The sequence below is a fragment of the Jaculus jaculus genome, chromosome 23 (assembly GCF_020740685.1).
Source record: "Jaculus jaculus isolate mJacJac1 chromosome 23, mJacJac1.mat.Y.cur, whole genome shotgun sequence".
Taxonomy (NCBI): Eukaryota; Metazoa; Chordata; class Mammalia; order Rodentia; family Dipodidae; genus Jaculus; species Jaculus jaculus.
This window is the reverse complement of record NC_059124.1, coordinates 6,288,925-6,312,057: the sequence shown is the minus strand read 5'-3', so window position 1 is coordinate 6,312,057 and position 23,133 is coordinate 6,288,925. Positions and strand designations below refer to the sequence as shown.

Here is a 23,133-nt window from a genome sequence, read left to right as displayed (position 1 = left end):
CCCATGCTCAACTCTTCAGATGCCAGGCAAATCAGATGCACAAGGTGGCAGATGTGTCTGGAGTTTGATTACAGTGGCTAGAGACCCTGGTGCTCCAATTCTCTCTGTCTCTTTCTCTCTCATAAAAGGCCAGTCTATTGGGCTTGCCTCAAGAGAGGGGGGTGAAGGAAGAAAGAAAATCAGGGAGGGCTGGAAACATGGCTTAGTGGTTAAGGCATTAGCCCATGAAGCATAATGACTCAGGTTCAATTCCCTAGGACCCATATAAAGCCAGATTCACAAGGTGGCACATGCATCTGGAGTATATTTGCAGTGGCTAGAGGCCCTGGTGTGTCCATTCTCTCTCTCTCTCCCTTTCTCTCTCTGTCTTTTGCTCTGCCTCTCTCTCTCAAGTAAATAAAAATAAAAACAAGTATTTAAAAAGAAAACCACGAGGGCTGGAGAGATGGCTTAGCACTTAAGCGCTTTCCTGTGAAGACTAAGGACCCCAGCTTGAGGCTCGATTCCCCAGGACCCATATTAGCCAGATACAAGGGGGTGCACGTGTCTGGAGTTCATTTGCAGTGGCTGGAGGCCCTGGCGTGCTCATTCTCTCTCTCTCTCTCTCTCTCTCTCTCTCTCTCTCTCTTTCTGTCGCTCTCAAATAAATAAATAAACATGAACAAAAAAATGAAAAGGAAAAAGAAAAGCAGGAGTCAGGCGTGGTAGTACACGCCTTTAATCACAGCACTCGGGAGGCAGAGGTAGGAGGACCACCATGAGTTCAAGGCCACCCTGAGACTCCATAGTGAATTCCAGGTCAGCCTGGGCTAGAGTGAGACCCTACCTTGAGAAACAAAAACAAACAAGCAAACAAAAACGGAGAGATTGAACAGTATACTATGTGTCGTGCTAAAATGCTGTAGTTCTTTGAATGGGTACTAAGCATTCACTGCGGAGAAAGCCTTCTGCGAAGGTTACTGGAAGGATAACTGGCCTCACTAAGAAGTGGTACATAGGTACCAACCATTTTTTGAAAGCTGTTTTTTTTTTTTAAATTGGTATGTTTTTAATTGTATTGTGTTAGAATGGTTGTTTTTTATTTATTTTTTTGAGAGAGCAAAAGAGGCAGAGAGAAGGGAGAGAGAGAGAATGGGCACACCAGGGCCTCTAGCCACTGCAAACGAACTGCAGATGCACACGCCTCCTTGTGCATCTTGGCTAACTTGGGTCCTGGAGAATCGAACCGGGATCCTTTGGCTTTGCAGGTAAACGCCCTAACCGCTAAGCCATCTCTCCAGCTCGAAGGCTGGCTTTTACAGAGGGCACATTGTGTCTGTGGGTCTGTGACAGCTCATCTTCATTGTTAGCTTGGCTGCCTCTTGCACTACCGTGGAGACACACCTCTCGGTGTACCTATGAGGGTATTCCCAGAAAGGCTTAATCGAGGAGTCAGGATCCGAACCTGAGTGTGAGCAGTGTCGTTGCGTGGGCTGGAGCTCCCCCACCGAACAAAACCGGGGGAAGCCGGAGGGGCACACACATGCGTCTCTCTGAGCTCTGACTGTCTTCCTGGCACGCTCCCAAACACCAAGGCAAAATAAACCCTCCCTTCCTTCCTTATGTTGCTTGTCAGGCATTTTGTCACGGCAACAAGGAAAGTAGCTAATGCAGGACCCAAGTATAACTCGTCAGGAACATTCCTCCCGAGGCCTCCAGCCACCACCAGGAACCGCCCTCAATGCACAAATTCCCAAGCTGCAGGAGCCACCCTTCCAAGGCTGGGCACATGTGGGTTCCTTAGCTACCATTGGCATCTTGGTGCATGAGGCTGGTTAAATGTGTGGGTGTATTCTTGATTTCACTTCTCCTCACACCGGGGTTTTCGTTTTGTTTTGAGGGGCCCAAGTTGCTGCTTTGTAAGTCCTGAGTGAGTATACCAGGCAATTATGGGGTGCCTTATCCCAGTAAAGACCCCCTGTCACCAACACTGTAGCACCCCAAGGTCCTTCTCTGGAGCTAGGTTCCCATTCTATAAGGACGATGGAAAATTTTGTGTTCAACTAGGACCCCGGCTCCTAAATTTTAGGATTAATCGTAGCTAATTGTACCACAGGGAGCATGAGCACTAAATTGGAAAGCTGTGCCCTGTGGCTTCAGTTGGCAAGTTAGAAAATCAGATTTTTTTTTTTTCACTCTAGTCCAGGCAGAGCCGGAAGTCACTATGGAGTCTCAGGGTGGCATCGACCTCACGGCGATCCTCCTACCTCTGCCTCCCGAGTGCTGGGATTAAAGGTGTGCATCACTGAACCTGGCAAAAACCAGAATTTTATTGTTGTTGCTTTTAATGAGGGTTTTTTTGTTTTGGTTTTTGGTTTTTCGAGGTAGGGTTTCACTCTAGTTCAGGCTGACCTGGAAGTCACTATGTCGTCTCAGGGTGGCCTTGAACTCATGGCGATCCTCCTACCTCTGCCTTCTGAGTGCTGGGATTAAAGGCATGCACCACCATGCCAGGTGAAAACTAGAATTTTATTGTTGTTGCTTTTAATGGGATTTTTTTTTGCAATATTACAGATATATAAACATTCTGATTAGAAGTCACATATATAGGATATGTATACGTGTGTGTGTGTGTGTGTGTGTGTGTGTGTGTGTGTGCAAACCAAGCCAACCCAGTCTTATTGGAAACTTTGGTGAAACTATTATAATCAGATGATTCCATATGGTCTGAAGTAGATGATGAAGGACTCAGGAACCAGATGGACGCCATAACAGGCTTCAGAGTCCTCAGTAGGCCTAAGTTTCTGTTTCCCAGCAAGGTCTAAGTTTTTATTTTTCCAGTAAGGATGGGCTTAACAGTTACTGGAAACCGATTATGCCATACATTCCTGAAGTCATAAAGTTCAATTCCCCTAGTTCCAGCCCACCAACCTTGCCATAAGGGTAGATTTAACAGTTAATCCGATTATGCCGTACATTCCTGAAGTCATGAGACATTCCCGTAGTCATAGATGAGCTCAATTCCCCTAGCCCCAGCCCGCCAAAATCCTAAGCCAATCAGAAGAGTGCACTGTTTAAATCAACCAATCACGTACCCATCCCCCCTTTTTTTTTAAATTTGTTTTTCGTTTATTTTGTTTATTTTGAGAGCAACAGAGAGAGAAAGAGGCAGATAGAGAGAGAAAGAATGGGCGTGCCAGGGCCTCCAGCCACTGCAAAGGAACTCTAGACGCGTGCACCCCCTTGTGCATCTGGCTAACATGGGTCCTGGAGAATCGAGCCTTGAACCGGGGTCCCTAGGCTTCATAGGCAAGTGCTTAACCACTAAGCCATCTCTCCAGTCCCCCATCCCCTTCTTCTATGTTCAAATCCCTATAAATACCCTGCCCTCCAGCTACTCGGGGCTCTTGCACAGATCCACCGCGTTGGTGAAGTCAAGAGACCGAGCTTAAGCCCAAAATAAAGCTCCTTGCCCTTGCGTACGCGTTTGGTTCTCCTTGGTGGCCACTGGGGATGCTGAGAACTGGGCATAACAGACGATCTCTCATTTTAGCTAGCTACTTACTTTATTTTTATTTACTCTTTTTTGTTTTTGAGACAGGGTCTATACTGTAGCCCACGCTGGCCTCAAGTTCACGGTGATCTTTCTGCTTCAACGTCCCAAGGACTGGGATTACAGGTGTGGGCGCTGTGCTGTCTCTCAGTTTTAGAGTCCTGGCTTCAGAAAGCTGATGGAAAGAGAGTAGGAAGGTCTTGTGTGTCAGGACGGAAGGGACACCGTGAGAAGCGTAACCGGTCATGTCGCCCCAGACCCCTGGTACTTCACTGATGCCCCTGCGCAGTGACCCCCACCCGCACTGCCCCCTCCTTAGGAGGGCACGACCTGCCTCCAGCCAGTGACCCCTCTACCTGTCTTCTTCTTTTTAAATTTAAATTTTATTTTAGTTATTTAAGAGGGAGATAGAAAGGAGGAAAAGAGAGAATGCGCACACCAGGGCCTCTTAAAGCCACTGTAAACGAACTCCAGACACGTGCGCCACCTTGTGCATCTGGCTTGTAGGGATCCTGGGGAATCGAACCTGGGTCCTTTGGCTTCGCGGGCAAACGCCTTCACCACTAAGCCATCTCCCCAGTCCCCAGCTGTCTTCTTTACTATTTCCAGCATCTTCAGAGCACCTGACCCCTCACAGACACTCCAGATTCCTTCCGACCTGAACGGATGAGTGAACAGTCCTGTCAGGGGGGGAAGCACCGCTGGTTTAGAGACAAAAAGACTGCAAACTTGTCCCAGTTACGTGAGTAAGAAACACTAGCATTTGAAAAGCAGCTTGAACTTGTCTTAACCCCGCAGCCCTCCCAGAGATCACAGGGATGGTTTCCATTCTTCCAGTTGCCCAGAGAACTGAAATTCAGGAGAGTCAAGTTGTGGAGCCAAAACCCCAAGCCCTCTGTGGTACCCTTGCAAGGCACATAGCCTTCCTGGGGACCCTGACATCCGTGCGGCGAATGGGTACAACCAAAGGACTTATTACCACTGGGAGTGATTGTGGGTTCAAGTAAGTGCTTGGGAGATGAAAAGAAAAGAGGTTAGGGAAGGGAAGCTCTCCCCCATCCTTCTGAAGGCTGGTCAGGGGGAGGAGGGACAGGATCCCATTGAGAAGTCCCAGGCAACTGGGCATAGAGGCTTGCGTTCTGTCGCCGTTCCCTAAACAACGGGGCTTAACAACTATTTAGAGAGCGTTTCCATGGCATTAGATGTTACAAGGAATGAAGGAACACTGAAAGCTCCATGGGAAGATGCGCATAGGTAAGGTGCAAATGCCATTTCGTAAAAGGAACTTGACCACGCTCAGCCTTTGGTTTCCTCGCAGCGTCCTGGGGCCCATCTCGAGGCACGCACTCCCTGCCCCCCACCCCCACATGACTGGCTTCTCCTCCTCCTCATCGTCCAAGCCCCACTCTACAGAAGAAATGTCTCCTGACTACCCAACACTAAGCTCACCATTGCTTAACAACCAGCTCCAGGGAGGAAAGATGGGAGAGAAGAAACTAGAAAGGAGTGAGGGAGGGAGCTGAGCGCAGACTGCAGAATCTGCCACCGCTGACCATGGTGGAAAGACTTCCTCCTCAGCGGATTGCTGGCATTGGATTGGTGTCACTCCGAGCAGGGCGGAAGAGACGAGAAAAGCAACATACTTCTGTGACGCCCTGTGCTCAAGCAGAACCCCCCTTTATTGCCTCAGCTGCTTGATCACACTTCCTTCTCAGCATCTCCACAACTTAAATCATACAGCGATCAGCCTGCTGCCTTCACGGCCGTGGCCCCTGCGAGTCTGGAAGCTTCATGACAGCAAAGATTTTTGGCGTGTTAGTCACTCCACTCGCTTCCTGCTGCGTGAGGCGATGACTCTTGGGGGACTGAACCAACAAACCCACTTCTGGGATCCTTAATGAGCCGTTTCACCGGCAGCTAGGAAGAGAAGAGGCAATCGCCAGGAGCCACCACCGGAGCAGCTTCATAAAAACGAGGATGCATGATTAATTTCATCTCTTCTTCTGACAGAATTATTTGTCACTTTTATAAATGACATGGTAATAATAACAATGGCGAACATGTGTTGGCTGCTTAGCGCTTGCTGGGTACTGTTGGTTTATATGTGCTGGTCTCCTAACAACAGACTCCAAGAATGGGAGCTTGATTCATAAACTCTGATGATTTCTCAGGTGGAAAGACTTCCACAATGCCTCTTTTCTTTTTTGAATGAATACTTAGCAGTCGGCTGGCAGCGTCCCGTGGACGTTGTGTGTGGCAAAACAACTCCTTGTATAGCAGTCACCATGTGGTCCCCTCAGGTAAGGCAGTGAGGGCTGAGCCACCATGGTTTCCAGTCTCACCAGTGAGGGAGACCCACGAAGTTGCAGATCCGAGAGCATCATCCGAGCTGCCGGTGGGAGGTGTGCGCCAACGAAGTTGGGTTCCCGAGAGGCTCTTGCAGCGTCCTGTCTGGGAGCTCCAGCAGGGTGGCGGACCCACCTCAGCTCCGTGGCGCCCAAACGGAAATGGTGGCAAAACCTTACTGCCAGTTCGTAACTGGCCGCCAGACTTCGCTGCAAGGAGCCAATGATGTAGCGCACAGCTGGCCTCTGGAAGCTTCCACAGTCACCATGGGGCCTCGATCAGGTGTGCAGACAGGATGCCTCGGGGAGCCAGCGGTGCATGAGAGAGTCTTGGTAGTTGATATTAAAGACCAAGTCAAACAATATGGACTTAATATGAGTAAAAAAAAAAAAATATATATATATATATATATATATATATATATATATATATATATATATATACATACACATGGCTCGCAGTTTGGCTTCAGAGCATTCACCGGGCAGGCAGGTAGGTTAGGTGTGGAGGCGGTGTCTGTATATAACAAGACCATAGGGGCAGCTTAGCTCAGCTAGGAACGGTGACGTGGTGTTTGCTAAGACCGGTGCAGCTAGAAGTGTGTGTCAGGTCCCTCGGCCCAGGGGAGCGCCTGTTTCTCAGCGCGACACTCTTAGGGTGAGAGAGACGCTGCGGCTCACTGCGACAAGAAAGCTCAGCTGAGGTCCTCCCAGATACACGGGGAGGGGTTAGGCTGAGTAGCCTGGAGAGGCAGGAGTGGGATGCTCCTCACTCTGTATGGCCCCAGAAGAAATGGTTCACCTGAGGTGGGGGGGGGCAGGCTGGAGAGATGGCTTAGTGGTTAAGGCGCTTGCCTACCAAGCCAAAGGACCTAGGTTTGATTCCCCAAGACCCACACAAGCAAGAGGCACAAGGGCACATGTGTCTAGAGTTCGTTTGCAGTAGCTCAAGGCATGCCCATTCTCTCTCTGTCTGTCTCTCTTCTCTCTATCTCTCTGCTTGCAAACCGAGAGGCCCCCAACACCTCATCACTGAAGCAGACCAAAAATGAATCCAACATGGCTCAGGGAAATTTTGAGGAAGAGGGGACGGAAAGAATGTCAGGGCCACTCATTGGGTCATGATACACAAAGACACTTCTACCCAAAACTGTGGGCTAACTCCACAATGCATGACCCTCATATACCTCAACAAGGAGGGGCCGGGGGAGGGGGTAGAACATGGATGAGCCTAACAATGGTACCAACTTGACTGTATTCACTGAGTACAAAACCAATTAATAAAAACAATTAAAAATAAAAAGGAGCCGGATGTGGTGGCACACGCCTTTAATCCCAGCACTTGGGAGGCAGAGGTAGGAGGATCACTGTGAGTTCAAGGCCACCCTGAGAGACGACATAGTGAATTCCAGGTCAGCCTGGGCTAGAGTGAGACCCTACCTTGAAAAACAAAACAAAAAAAATATATATATATATATATTTTAAGGGGACGCACACATAAGTAGAAGATAAAAGAGAGGCATACCTCTTTTCTGTAGTTTTTCTGAAAGTAAATGGGTTCTAAGTTTTTGCTTCCAGAATGATTAAAAAAAAAATCCTGTCAATCTGTTCTCTGATGTCATCTTCCACACAGGATCCAGCACCTGAGCCACCCGTTGCTTTCCCATCACAGGAGAAAGAATGGTTGTTAATGTTTAATAAGCCAAAAGAGTGACTGCGTGTGTGTGTGTGTGTGTGTGTGTGTGTGTGTGTGTGCCACGTGCAGAGCAAGCCACGTGCAGGCAGCGTGTCCGCACAGGTGGGTCCCCGGAGGTGCGTGTCTCCACGTGACTCACCCAGCCCGGGCGCAGCTCGCGGAGGTGGAGTGGGGGCCTCGCCCTGGTGCTGGGTGGCAGGTATTTTGTGCGCGTGTTGTTATTTATGTCCCGACGCCTACACTCCCCGGGCTCACACAATTGGTGGCGGCAACACTTCCAGCGCATCTCCATGGAAGCGCTCTTGCAGTCGAGCCCCGTCCTCTGTCGAGGACACATGCCAAGGCTGAGCCAGCTGGCGCGGGGAACAAAGCCCACGATGGTGTCACCAGCCCGCCCTCTTGTTGCGCCTTCCAGGAAGGAAGAAACAAAGACGCTGACTGGCTGAAGGTCCCTGGGCCTGGGGCTCCCCTCCCCCTGGGTTCGGTGCAGGTGGTGGGGTGCGGCCGTCCCGAGGCACAGGGGTGAGCTGCGCTCTTGGTGGCGGTGGCTTAGCCATCAGAGATCTTTGCCTCTCAGGAGCACCAAACCAAGTCTGAGCCGTAAGAAGCCAGAGGACGACATGGTTGATGTGGGGCTGAGCCCACTAAAGGGGTGTGGATGTTGTAAGGGTTTAGCACGGGAAGGGGAAACCTGAGTCCAAAGACAGTGACCCAGCCCGGAACATGTTACCCCAAATAGAGCGAGAGGGGCGTTCCTGGAAGGACCATCCCCGGGTGGAACAGTGGTGCCCCGCAGCGGAGTGGAAGTGGGGGGCTCTATAAGGAGAAAGGGAAGGAGGGAGGACCATTTGGAGGGCTGCCCAGCGCAAGTGACAGAGTGACCTCCCGGCATCTGCATGGTGAGGATGTGGGGTCTGGCAGATCGGTCACATGCGGGAGGATTGATCCACTAAGTCAATAACAAGCGTCTGGCTTTTCAATGTCACAGGAAGGCACTAAAATGTGGCAAAGGAGAGAATGAGAGCCAACTCCATGGGTTTGGGGTTGAAGAGGAGTCACGTGGGCTCGGCTTGGACAGTGTACACAGACGGAGACAAGCAGAGTCAAGGACATGTGTTGTGCACGTGTACACACACACACACACACACACACACACACACACACACACATTTCTAAACTCGCTGCACTGACACAACTTGGGAGCATTGACACCCTAAAACCAATGAGCCAGAACCCCATGGCAAATCAATGGGCATCTTACAAAATGCCCATGCAGGACTGTCAGCCTTGCCTGGTAGGAGGGAGCTGGTCACAACAGTAAGGGCACCTAGCCACCTTCTTCATTGCTAGATGTGATTGCCCATTCAAGAGAGCTGAGCTGGGGCTGGAGAGATGGCTTAGAGGTGAAGGCATTTGCCTGCAAAGCCAAAGGACCTCAGTTCAAGTCCCCAGGACCCACATTAGCCAGATGCACAAGGGGCGCACGCGTCCGGAGTTTGTTTGCAGTGGCTGGAGGCCCTGGTGCGCCCATTCCCTCTCTCTCTCTCTCTTTCTCTTTCTCTCTGCCTCTTTCCCTCTCTCACTCTTTCAATTAAATAAATAAATAAATATTTTTTTTTTTTAAAGAGAGCTGAGCTGGGGGAAATGGCTGAGTCACAGATGGAGGTAGGCAGAGCACAAAATTAGCCTGAAATAAACAGCTGGAGCCAGAATGCTCGTGAAAGGAGAGAGAGAGAGAGAGGTGCGTCACAAGGACACAGGTGCTGGCTTGAAGGTACTACCAGGGATAATGTGAGTGCCAAATTAAGATCACAGGAACCACCCATTAAATGCAACAGGAGTCCATGGGGAGGTAAGTTAACAACTAATATATAAAAAGATAGGGACTGGAGAGATGGCTTAGCAGTTAGGGCACTTGCCTATGAAACCTAAGGATCCAGGTTCAATTCCCCAATACCCACATAAGCCAGATGCACAAGGTGGAGCATGCACTAGGAATTGGTTTGCAGCAGCTAGAAGCCCTGGTGTACCCATTCTTTCTTTCTTTTTTTTTTTTTTGTCTCTCTCTCTCTCCTCCTCTCTATCTGCCTCTCTCCGTCTCTCTCAAATAAGTAAATAATTTAAAAAAATAAAAAGATGGCTGGGTGTGGTGGCACACACCTTTAATCCCAGCACTTGGGAGGCAGAAGTAGGGGGATCGTTATGAGTTCGAGGCCACCCTGAGACTACATAGTGAATTTCAGATCACCCTGAGCTAGAGCAAGACCTTACCTCAAAAAGAAAAGACAAAGATGGATGGATACAAGAGAAATAGAGTATATAGATTATAAATAGATGATAGATAGATAGATAGACAGACAGACAGACACATGGGTGATAGATGATTGATAATCTGATGGAAAGTTAAATATCTACATGGTTTCAAAGTGCATCTCCCAGAAGATCTTACAAACTGCAAAGATGAGCTTTGCCCAGGAGACCTGGCAGACAGCACCTCCACCAAGGTTCAAGACAAATGATGCCAGGAACGGGACTGGCCCAAATCATGCACACCAGAAACAGAGAATCTTGTCTTAGACTTCTGCCCAAGAAACACAGCATGAATCCCATGGTCAGGAAGCATCACTCAGTCTGTAGCCAGTGGGTCTCCTACAAGAGGCACGTGCTAGATAGCCAAGCTGGTCCAGCTGGGAGGGTGCTGGTCACCACACTTAATGCAGCAGGCCCTTTGGAACAGACCCCCTTTGTCTTATAAATGATGTTACGGCAACCATTGGAAAAAATCTTACTGTAAGCAGTGATCATGTGTTCGTGCTAGACTCTGCCTGAGGGCTTCACCACAAAAGTCCTTGCACGGTGACCATATGCCTTCAATATTCAGGGATTTCATACTCAGAACCATGTCAACAACTCACTCACAAATGGTCCAGGAAAGAAAACTGCTGTGTTTGTACCTTGTTTCAAATGTTAAAAGAAAGAAGAGAAAGGAAAGGGAAGAGGGCTGGAGAGATGGCTTAGCAGTTAAGGCACTTGCCTGCAAAGCCTGAGGACCCAGGTTTAACTCCCCAGATCCTGCATAAGCCAGACGCACGAGGTGATGTGCGAGCAATGACGTGCGTGCCCACAAGGTGGCGCACGTGTCTGGAGTTTGATTGCAGTGGCTGCAGGCCCTGGGCACCAATATTCTCTCTCTCGCTCTTGCTCTCTCTCTTTTAAAAAACGAATAAAAGAAAGAAAGGAAAGAGAAAGAAGGAAAGAGGAGGGGATGAATGGCAAGAGTGTGAAGCAAGGGAGAATTGGAAGGCCCTGGAGATGGGAACCAGGAGAGAGAACAAGGAGACTCTGTGACCCACTATCCCAGCGATGACAGACCGACCAGTCTCCCCCAAGAGTGAAGGGTGTACTCGTCACTGCCCCCTGCAGGCCACCCCACACTCTGCAAGGATGACCACTGCAATGCTACAAGGCACCTGCCTGTTCTTTGCAAGCCAGAGTGGGAAGTGCCAAGGAGGCTGGGGTCCTTGCTTGGGATGACGGCGCCACTGTTACAGCCTGGAGGTGAACTGTGGCCCCCACAGGCTCAAAAATGTCCGAATGCTTGGCCCCCGCTGCTGGCAGCCTTTCGAGAAGTTCTAGAACCTCTAGGAGGTAGGGCTTGGGGGGGTGCTGACAAAGGGGGCAGGGACAGGGTTTTGAGGGTGACGGGCCAGCTCTGATACATCACTCCTGCAGCGTTGTCTGAGGTCACCCTCCCTCCTTGCCTCGCTCCCCTCTCCTGTCCGCCCTCCCGTGTGCTCATTGCCCACGTAGAGCTCACCTCCTCCGTGTCCTTGCTGGCTCCTCCTCTCTGCCCTACAGTGAGCGATGGGTTACCCATCTTCATCTTGTTCCTCTTGGGGAAAACACATTTTCCCCCAAGTGACCACATCCATTAGCTTTGAGTAACACTTCTGTGTTGCTGAACCCCCAAGTGGAAGTCTCTGGCTCTGACACCCAGAAACCTAGACACATAGAGCCAAGTCTTCCTCAACATGCCCACCTCCGTACCCAAAGGGCATTTCAAGGGCCACTCCGGCCACACTGCGTCTCCAGCCACTCACTTTCCAGCCATTTGCTCCCTGCAGTCTGCTGAGATCCACGTCCGACTCACTGCAGTAGGTCCTCTGACCTCTGTTTCCCAGGAGATGACACAGAGTTCATTTCTCCCTATCTCCATGGCCACCTCCCATGCCACTCACTCTCTGCAGGGTGCCCCTACAGTAATTGTTTTTCCTGCAGGCCATCTCTATTCACGCACCACTGGACAGAGTCCTTTCTTGCTTGATTCCTCTGAAAGATCTCCTGGCCTGACGACTTATTTGTCTTGTTTAATGACCTGCTGTGGGCTGGAGAAATGGCTTAGCGGTGAAGGCACTTGCCTGTGAAACCTAAGGACCCATGTTTGATTCCCCAGTAACTGCGTAAGCCAGTTACTGGTGGCGCGTGTGTCTGGAGTTGGTTTGTGATAGCTAGAGGTCCTGGCGCGCCCAGTCTCTATCTCTATCTGCCTCTTTCTTGCTCTCTCTCTCTCTCTTGCAAATAAATAAATATAAAAGCACAAATACCTGCTGTTATCAGCCCCTGTCTCCTGCTCTCATCTGCTCACTCTCCACACCAAAACCACAGGCCTTTTTTTTTTTTTTTTTTGGTTCCCCGGGCATGCCCAGTTCAATATTGCCCATAGCCCTTGCACCCACAGCTGCTGTCTGGAATGCTTATCTTCTGAACTTGGTGCAGTTCTTAGGCCGGATCTTACTTCCTGAGTGCGGCAATTTGGGGAGGTGGACTCCAGCAAAAGGCATTGGGTGACGGGAATAGAGGCCCCTGTGGACGGGTCAGTGCTGGTGGCTCGGTCTGTGAGCACAGGCTGTGGGCTTCCTCGCTTATACCCACACTCTCTTGCTCTTCCATCTGCACCACGAGCTGGAATCCTCCCCAGATGCAATTGCCCTATGACTTGGCCTTGCTAGCTCGAAGTCAGACAACCCATTTTCCTGGGTAACTGTTCTGCAGTCCTAAGCATTCCGCCGCACCCAGAGAAAACGGATACTTGGTCAGCCTGGCTCCTTCACGTTCCTCGAACTTGAGCTTAAATGTGTCCCCCATCAAAGGGCATTTTACCTGCCGTGACCAGCAGGTCTCTTGCTGCCCTATCGTCCAGGCGATCGCAAGACCACTGTCACCCTCTGCCTTGCTCTGACTGGTCAACCGCTGCTTAGTTATCTGTCATTCCACCCGCACTGGACATAGACATCGTGAGGTCAGGGGCTGCGTTCGCCTTAGCCCCTGCTCTGGTCCCCAGAGCCAGGCTCCTGGCGGCACATTGTGAAATGGCTTATGTTCCTGGCTTTCAGGGAGTCTGCGGCACGTGGACCACGTGCAGTGGACAGGACAGGACAGCTGAGAGGGCTGAGACCACACAGAACTAGGTCTGTAACTGTGTGTGGCAGGAGGTCACTTCAGCGTGCTCAGTCTGCCAGGTCAGACCCACGGGGACATCCTCCAGATGGCATTCTACTGGGGAGCCGAAGAGTCCTGAGGGCAGGGGGGAGGGGCATCCAGGAGCATGGCCAGGGGTACAGCCCATGGAGTGGTTGGTCTTACAGTACTGACGCCTCGACAGCCTGTGCATTATCAGAGCCCACATGCAAGACCTCGGCATCCACACCCCACAGTCTCCTGTCCCTTCTCTCTCCCAAGCTTGCCAGGCGACCCTGACTTACTTCTCCTAGGAACAGCCTTTCCTTCCCACACTCCCCTTCCACCACTTGGAGCTCTGCGTGGGCACCCTGCCTTTTGGACTTAATGCTGCCCAGACTGCCCAGCTGCCTCAGTCCCACTGGCCCCTGCCAGGCTGCCCCTGCGCCAACTCTCTGTAACACAGGCCTCTGCTCTACTGGCCGTTCCGTGCAGAACTCCACTGGTATCTGGGCACGTCCCCAGAGGGCTGAGGGCCGTGCCACCCAACACTGAGCGGGGTCCGGCAACTGCAGCCAGCCTGCTGATGGAGAAATGCTACAAGGAAGGGATCCTTGTGGGTTTGAACACTTGTAAGATGGGCTCCTGGGCTGGGGAGATGGCTTAGCAGTTGAGCTCTTGCCTGTGAAACCTAAGGACCCTGGCTCGAGGCTCGACTCCCCACCCAGGACCCACGTAAGCCAGAAACACAAGGGGGCGCATACATCTGGAGTTCCTTTGCAGTGGCTGGAGGCCCTGGCATGCCCATTCTCTCTCTCTCTCTCTCTCTCTCTCTCTCGCTCTCGCTCTCGCTCTCGCTCTCGCTCTTGCTCTCTCTTTGTCTCTGCCTTTTTTTTTTTCTCTGTCTGGCTGTCATTCTCAAATGAATAGATAAAAAAATTTTAAACAACAGCAACAAAAAAGATGGGCCCCAGAGAGAAGGAGCTGAGAATACTGGCATCCATGGGAAAGGAAAGGGATGCACTTATCTTTGTGATCAGGCTTAGAGCAGCTCAGGCCTGTGGCCTCAGGGCTCCATCCTGGTGAGATGGTCTCAGAGAAAGAAGGCTGCGTGTGGCGCGGTGATCACGAAGGTGATGGTGGTGGTTCTGGTGACAGTAGTGCCAGTGGCTGTGGTGATAGAGGTGGGGATGGCAGTGATGATGATGATGATGGTGTGGGGGGGGTTATGGTGGAGCCTGAAACAAGGTCCCGCCACGCGCAGACCATCAGCAACAGGACCTGTGGCCGGGAGCGTGGCTGGTGTGATTAGGAGAGGAAGGCCTTGGGGTTATGAAGCGGGGAGAGGAGGAAACTGAACTCACCGGGTTGCCCACAACCGGACCAGAGGGAGGACATGGCAACTGAGGTTGCAGCCACAGACAGGGCTGGCTAAAATCTAGGATGGGACAAATGTCGCCTGACTGGCCTGGGGAAGGGAACGTCACACCCGAGACCACACAGTTTCTTCTCTCCCCTCCAGCGTCGGTCTGCGCCACCCAAACGGGAAAACATAGCCCCTTCGCCCCCAGTGCATAGGAACATACTCGGAGGCGTGCCTTACTGTTGTCCAGGTGGTTGGCCTTAATGATCTTCTCTGAGTAGTCAGAAATACTGGAACATTCGATCTAGAAAGGGCACAGAACACAGGGGCAGGGTGTGAACAAATTATGGATGTTTGCTATAACTTTGGACCTTTGATGTCCTCCAAAGACCTGTATGGTATTCTTGGAGGGGGGTGGATGTGGAACTCAGGAGGTGGAGCCCAAGAGGAGGACATTAGGTTATTGAGGGAAGTGCCTCTGAAGGGGACATCGGGACTGTAGCCCCTCCCCTTCATCCTTTCTCTGCTTCCTAGCCTCCACGGGGAAAGAGGCGTTGTTCCACCATGTACCCCCACCATGCTGTGCTCCCCCACCGCAGGCCTGAAGCGACGCCATAGGTGGAAACCTCTGAAACTGTGAGCCGAAATCTGTTCTGCTTTTCAATCTGCTGGCCTCAGACGTTTTGTCATAGTAACAGAAATCCAACACACCATCCGGAATCAGCTGAATAAATGGAGCTGAGTTCCAGGGACGTGCATGAGGCTTCTGAAGCTGACATTGAATACAGGCTCGGCAGCCAGGCGGCTGGGCCTCTGCCACGATCCGGCTGTGTCCCCTGGGCCTCTCGCAATAGGCTGCAGGTCCTGTCAGGTGACTGTGTGACGAGGAGCCTCGTCCAGTCATGGTAAACGCAACAAGACCACCTTCCTAGGGACCCTGACAGCTAGGCTCGCCCCCCAGAACGTCCTTTTCCTTCCTGACCTGTCCTTCCTTTCTCTTCCATGTCCTCTTGACTTCCCTTTTCTATGTCCTACTTTATTTTCTTTTTTACCTTGTCTCTTTCTTTTTATAAGAAGTATTTTATTTTTATTTATTTATTTGACAGAGAGAAAGAAAGAAGACAGTTGAGAGAGAAAGAGAGAGAAGAGACACACCATTGCAAACTAACTCCAGACACATGTACCATCTTGTGCATCTGGCTTACTTGGGTCCTGGGGAATTGAATCTGGGTCCTTTGGCTTTGCAAGCAAGTGCCTTAGCCACTAAGCCATCTCTCCAGACCCTTTCCTTCCTTCCTTCCTTCCTTCCTTCCTTCCTTCCTTCCTTCCTTCCTTCCTTCCTTCCTTCCTTCCTTTTTTCCTTTCCTTCTTTCCTTCTTTCTTTCTTTTCCCCTTTCTTTCTTTCCTTCTCTCTCTCTCTCTCTCTCTCTTTCTTTTTTTCTTTCTTTCTAGGCTGACCTAGAATTCACTATGTAGTCCCAGGCTAGCCTCAAACAGCGATTTTCCTACCTTGGCCTCCCATGGGCTGGCATCAAAGACATGCACCACCACTTGTTTTTGTTTTTCCTCCTTGCTTTAATTCCTCTGCTGTTTCTCTAGCTTTTCTCTGAGCCTCTACAGTTTTTCTCTCTCCCCATTTCCCCTCATGCCTGCCTCCTTCTCTGCCTATGCTCCACTGTCTACCCCTGATCATAGTTCACCTGTGTTCTCCCTTAGCCCCATTGGACAAGGCAGTGGTAGCAGGGGAGCAACGAAACGAAGCCACCAGGAAAGAAGCCAGCTAAATGTGTGAGACAGAACCACGTATGGCCAGCACACTGACCAGTCACCATGGCTGGAAGGTGCCAAGCGGGAGATCTGCCAGCACCATGGCTGGAACTCCTGGGGACTCGGGAGCCAAGGACAATGTGTGCGCTTCCCCGCTCAGCCCCCATCCAGCCTTGCACTGACCTGGCTCTGGGCCCTGCGAGGATGACCAGATGCCCTAAGGTCATCTGAGGCCAGTGCTCTGAGGGCTCCACCCTGCTGAGGAAGTCTGGGAGAAGGAAGCCTGAAAGTGGAGCAGGGTCACCGCGGTGATGGTGACGACGGTGGTGATGGTTATAGTGATGGAGATGATGATGGTGGTGATGATAATGGTGACGATGGTGGTGATGGTTATAGTGATGGTGATGATGATGGTGGTGATGATAATGGTGATGATGGTGGTGATGGTTATAGTGATGGAGATGATGATGATGGTGATGATAATGGTGACGATGGTGGTGATGGTTATAGTGATGGTGATGATGATGGTGGAAATGATAATGGTGACGATGGTGGTGATGGTTATAGTGATGGTGATGATGATGATGGTGGTGATGATAATGGTGACGATGGTGGTGATGGTTATAGTGATGGTGATGATGATGATGATGGTGGTGATGATAATGGTGACGATGGTGGTGATGGTTATAGTGATGGTGATGATGATGATGGTGGTGATGATAATGGTGACGATGGTGGTGATGTTTATAGTGATGGTGATGATGATGATGATGGTGATGATAATGGTGACGATGGTGGTGATGGTTATAGTGTTGGTGATGATGATGATGGTGGTGATGGTTATAGTGATGGTGATGATGGTGGTGATGGTTATAGTGATGGTGATGATGATGATGGTGGTGATGATAATGGTGACGATGGTGGTGATGGTTATAGTGATGGAGATGATGGTGGTGGTGATGATAATGGTGACGATGGTGGTGATGGTTATAGTGATGGTGATGATGATGATGGTGGTGATGATAATGGTGACGATGGTGGTGATGGTTATAGTGATGGAGATGATGATGGTGGTGATGATAATGGTGATGATGGTGGTGATGGTTATAGTGATGGTGATGATGATGATGGTGGTGATGATAATGGTGATGATGGTGGTGATGGTTATAGTGATGGAGATGATGGTGGTGATGATAATGGTGACGATGGTGGTGATGGTTATAGTGATGGTGATGATGATGATGGTGGTGATGATAATGGTGACGATGGTGGTGATGGTTATAGTGATGGTGATGATGATGATGGTGGTGATGATAATGGTGACGATGGTGGTGATGGTTATAGTGATGGTGATGATGATGATGGTGGTGATGATAATGGTGACGATGGTGGTGATGGTTATAGTGATGGTGATCATGATAATGGTGATGATGGTGGTGATGATTATAGTGATGGTGATGATGGTGATGACAATAGTGATAGCATGATGGTGGGGATAGTGATGGTGATAAAAACAGCGGAGATGGGGCTGGAGGGATGGCTAAGCAGTTAAGGCGTTTGCCTGCAAAGCCAAAGGACCCAGGTTTGATTCCTCAGGACCCACGTTAGCCAGATGCACAAGGGGAAGTATGCGTCTGGAGTTCATCTGCAGTAACTGGAGGCCCTGGCACACTTATGCTTGCTCTCTCTCTCTCTCTCTCTCTCTCCCTCCCTCCCTCCTTCTCTGTCAAAAAAATAAAATTATTTAATTAATTAAAAAAGAAAGTGATGATGGCTGGCCATGGTGGTGCAACCTTTAATCCTAGCACTTGGGAGGCAGAGCTGGGAGGAGCTCCGTGAGTTCTAGGCCAGCCTCAGATTACACAGTGAATTCCAAGTCAGCCTGGGCTAGAGGGAGAACCTACCTCGAAAACCCAAGAACAATTCTAAAATACAAAAACAGTGATCATTGTGGTGGTAATGACAGCAGTGAAAATGGAAATGATGGTGGCAATAATGACAACGATAATGGTGATGTTAGTGGTGATGATGATGGCGGTTGTGGTGGTTTGATTCGGGTGTCCCCATGAACTTAGGTGTTCTGAATGCTAGGTTCCCAGCTGATGGAGATTTGGGAATTAATGCCTACTGGAGGCAGTGTATTGTTGGGGGCGGGCTTATGGGTGTTATAGCCAGTGTCCTCTTGCCAGTGCTTGGCACACTCCCCTGCTGATTTTGTCCACCTGATGTTTTCCAGGGGGCGATGTCCACCCTCTGCTCATGCCATCATTTTTTTCCTGCCATTGTGGAGCTTCCCCTCGAGACTGTAAATCAAAATAACCCCCTGTTGTTCCCCCAGAGCTGCTCTTGGTTGGGTGATGGCTGTCAGCAATGTGAAGCTGACTGCAACAGAGGTGATGCTAATAGTAACGTTGGTTGTGGTAATAACAGGCCTTGTTCGTACACATGCCTCTGTCAAGTAGTTACAGCAAGGCAGCCCTGAAGCATCATGAGGACAGTCTAGGCCTTCCAGAAGACTCTGCAGACACAGGGCACGGCCTGGAGGGGGACTGCTCTCCCTGCTGGAGCCTTTGCTAGTGGGTCTCTAGGGCATAGACAGCTAAAGGGATTTGGAAGCGCTAGTCTGCCCTGGAGCCTTGGGCCTCTCAGGGAAAGCTACAGGCTAAAGAGAGATGGTGACTTGCTTGCTGAGGGGATCCCTGCCAGGGGCCTGGCTCGCACTCACACTGCATTCAGTGTGTCTAGTTTGCCTTTCATTTTGGCCAAGATGAACTCCCACTTTCCCACCCTGGACGCGCGGCTTTCTTCGGCACCCGCATCGTTGCCCTCCAACGACGACCCCGGCAGCTTGCCTTTGCTCAGGCGGAGCAGCTGCGCTGTGAGAGCCCGGGACCTGGAAGACTTCCAGGCCAGCCAGCCTCCCCTCCTCCCTGGAGATCTGAAGCCTAGAAAGCAACAGGCTCTAGATCTTTCCACCGGCCTGTCAAAGCAAAGGACAGGAGACTGCGCAGTCCTCCCGAGTCCCGTCTGTACCGTGACAACAGAGCTTTGGCCGGGGTCCGGCCATGTCCCTGGCACTTGCCGCTGTGTCTGACCTTCATAATCATCCTTGGGGCCCGGCACTGCCCAGTGCCCATTCTATACATGAGACAACCCGGAAACACACTATCCAAGGTCACACATCTCGTAAGTGGAACGGCAGAGATTTTTTTTTTTTTTTCCTCTGCTCCTAAAACAAGAGAGATGGGTCCAGTCTGGGGGTGTGGTTCACGGCACCGTGCTTGTCTAGCGTGTTCAAGGCCCCAGAGTCCATTCCCAGCACCTCAGAAACGGGAAGAAAAGGAGATGGGCAAGGGTCAGTGTGTGGGGGGCCGCTCTGCGGAGGGCAACGCGAGGGGCGGTGCGGCATGCTCACCCCAAACACTTTCTTGGCCCCCGCCTTGGCAGCAAACATGGAGAGGATCCCCGTGCCACTCCCAACATCTAGCACCACCTTGTCCTTGAACACGTGTTTGTTGTGGTACATGGAGTTCCGGTAAGTGAGCGTCCGCACCTCGTCCTTCAGCATTTCCTGTAGCAGAAGGAAAGGGAAAAGGTGTGACCGGTGCACTCAGTGCTCCTGGAAGCACGTGCGGGAGATGGGCGTCTGGAACATCCCGACGATGCCTTCCAGAGCCACAGTGGCACCAGTGGGCAGGGCTATCCAGGGTACTGCCCCACCACTGGGCGGGAGGTCATCTGCTTCCTTCCAAAGTAGGGCCTTTCGCTTTACAACTGCTTAGAGACAGAGCTGGGTTTATCCGAACACAAAAATTCATGTCCACGCCTAGAAATTTAGCAAACAACAAGAAGAAAGATTAGGGCTGGAGAGATGGCTCAGCGGGAAGGCACTTGCCTACAAAGCCCAAGGACCTAGATTTGATTCCCCAGGACCCACATAAGCCACATGCACAAGATGGTGCATGCATCTAGAGTTTGTTTGCAGTGTCCAGAGGCCATGATGCACCCATTCTCCTCTCTCTCTCTCTCTTTTTCCCTCTTTCTCTTTCTCAAGTAAATAAATAATTTTTTTTAAAAAAAGAAAGATTAGTACAATGCAATACAGCAGATTTAAGTTAGATAGGGAACTGTCATTAACCAGATAATGTTGTAGGTGGTATGGGCGAGAGAGGATTGGGGATCGAACCAGCCTGCTAGGCAAGCGCTTAACCACTGAGCTACACACAAGCCCTTCTTTACTTTGAATGAGAATAGAATAGAAAAAGCACGCTCCTCTGCTCAGAGTGAAGGGCGGGCTGGCTTTGTAACCAGAAAGGAGACAAATCAACCTATGAAAATTGTCTCCAGCCCAACGGAAACATGAATTCTCTGTGTGTGGTAATGAGACAGGGATCCCTGGCCCATCCAAGTATGAGCAAAGACTCACTCATCATAGGTGGTATTGTGTTGGGTTGTTTTAATTTAAAAAAAAAAAATTAAGTTTATTGAAGCATGATTAAAAAAAATCTTCACAGATTTTAAATGCAGTTCCAGAACATACTCTGAGCAATATGCCATGTGCCGGAATACGCTCTGAGCATTACGCTGTTAGGTGAGTTTATGGCTGTGTCAACGTGGCACAAACCAAGAGGCTATGGAGTCGCTAGACAATACGGTCTTGCAAGCTCCCTCTCATCCACGTGGCCTGTCCCTGACCGGAACACCGTTGTTTGGTGCATGGCTTGTGTATGTGGTCCAATGTGATGGCTTTGATAATCGCACCTTGTGTATCTACTGCGAAAACCAGGAGGTGTGATGTTTGCTTTGCTCACAAAAGCACATCATGGCCCTTCGCAATCAACCCCTGCCTCCTGCCCAGCCACCAGTCTCCTGATTTCTGTCACCGAAGTGTCTTCCTGCCTGCCCTGCACCTCCTTGTGAATTGAATCGTATCATCTGTACATGTTTCTGTCATACTCAACATGAAGTCTTGAGATTCCTTCCAGCTACTGCCTGTCTACAGGATTTAAAAAAAAATATTTTTATTTATTTGTTTGAGAGAGAGAGAGCAACAGACAGAGAGAGAGAGAGTAAATATAGATGTACCAGGGCCTCCTGCCCCTTCAAACGAGCTCCAGATGCATGTGCCACTTTGTGTATCTGGCTTCACATGGGTCCTGGGGAATCAAACCCAGGTTGTCAGGCTTTGCAATCAGGTGCTGTGGGGGTCTGATTCAGGTGTCCCCCATAAACTTGGGTGTCCTGAATGCTAGGCTCCTAGCTGATGGAGATTTGGGAATTAACGCCTCCTGGAGGGAGTGTATTGTTGGGGGTGGGCTCATGGGTGTTATAGCCAGTTTCCCCTTGCCAGTGCTTGGCACACTCTCCTGTTGCTGTTGTCCACCTTATGCTGGCCAGGGGGTGATGTCCACTCTCTGCTTATGCCATCGTTTTCCCCTGCCATCATGGAGCTTCCCCTCGAGCCTGTTAGCCAAAATAAACCTCTTTTTCCCACAAGCTGCTCTTGGTTGGGTGATTTCTACCAGCAATGTGAACCAGACTGCGACAGGGGCCTTTAACCACTAAGCCATCGCTTCAACCTCCAGGGTTCATTCTCTGCTGTGGTTCTTGTTGATGAGCAATGTTCCATACGTGCAGACATGTCACAATGTATGTATCCATTCCCTTGTTGACAGATATTTGAAGTAATTCCCAACTTTTTGTGTGTATGTGTATCTATGTTTTGTTTCCCCGGTTGTGCCTAGAACTGAACTTTCTGGGTTTTCAGAGAGATGTGTATTAAACATCACAAGAAACTGCCAAGTACTGTGCCAGCCTTGGTGGCACAGGCCTATATTCTCAGCTGCTTGGGATGCTGAGACAGAAGGCTCATAGGTTCAAGGCCTTCTTGTGCAACTCAATGAGACCCTGTTTCTAAATAAAAAAGTGAACCGCGGCTGTAGCTCAGTGGTCCAGCGTTTATTTAGCATGCACCAAGCACTGCATTCAATCTCCAACACTGCAAAAAAAAGGAGGAGGAGGAGGAGGAAGAGGAGGAGAAGAAGAAGGAGGAGGAGGAAGAGGAGGAGAAGAAGAAGGAGGAGGAGGAAGAGGGAGGAGGAGGAGAAGAAGAAGGAGGAGGGGATGAAGAAGGAGGAGGAAGAACAGGAGGAGGAGGAAGAGGGAGGAGGAGGAGAAGAAGAAGGAGGAGGAGATGAAGGAGGAGGAGGAGATGAAGAAGGAGGAGGAAGAACAGGAGGAGGAGGAAGAGGGAGGAGGAGAAGAAGAAGGAGGAGGAGATGAAGAAGGAGGAGGCGGAAGAGGGAGGAGGAGGAGAAGAAGAAGGAGGAGGAGATGAAGAAGGAGGAGGAGATGAAGAAGGAGGAGGAAGAACAGGAGGAGGAGGAAGAGGGAGGAGGAGGAGAAGAAGAAGGAGGAGGGGATGAAGAAGGAGGAGGAAGAACAGGAGGAGGAGGAAGAGGGAGGAGGAGGAGAAGAAGGAGGAGGAGATGAAGGAGGAGGAGGAGATGAAGAAGGAGGAGGAAGAACAGGAGGAGGAGGAAGAGGGAGGAGGAGAAGAAGAAGGAGGAGGAGATGAAGAAGGAGGAGGAGGAAGAGGGAGGAGGAGGAGAAGAAGAAGGAGGAGGAGATGAAGAAGGAGGAGGAGGAAGAGGGAGGAGGAGAAGAAGAAGAAGGAGGAGGAGATGAAGAAGGAGGAGGAGGAAGAGGGAGGAGGAGAAGAAGAAGGAGGAGGAGATGAAGAAGGAGGAGGAGGAAGAGGGAGGAGGAGAAGAAGAAGGAGGAGGAGATGAAGAAGGAGGAGGAGGAAGAGGGAGGAGGAGAAGAAGGAGGAGGAGATGAAGAAGGAGGAGGAAGAACAGGAGGAGGAGGAAGAGGGAGGAGGAGGAGAAGAAGAAGGAGGAGGAGATGAAGAAGGAAGAAGAGGAGGAAGAGGGAGGAGGAGAAGGAGGAGGAGGAGAAGAAGGAGGAGCAA

The 23,133-nt window shown here is 50.5% G+C and overlaps 1 protein-coding gene across 3 annotated transcripts in view; it reads right to left on the bottom strand.

Moving 5' to 3' along the window:
- Positions 1-23,133, bottom strand: part of Prmt8 (protein arginine methyltransferase 8) — a 109,356-nt gene that overhangs the window by 33,703 nt on the left and 52,520 nt on the right. For all 3 annotated transcript variants that reach the window (XM_045139699.1, XM_045139697.1, XM_045139698.1), the window contains exons 3-4: positions 19,576-19,731; positions 14,634-14,697 (exon numbers count right to left, since the gene is read on the bottom strand). In XM_045139699.1, coding sequence (XP_044995634.1) covers positions 14,634-14,697; positions 19,576-19,731 — 220 coding nt within the window. The remainder of the gene's footprint in view (positions 1-14,633; positions 14,698-19,575; positions 19,732-23,133) is intronic.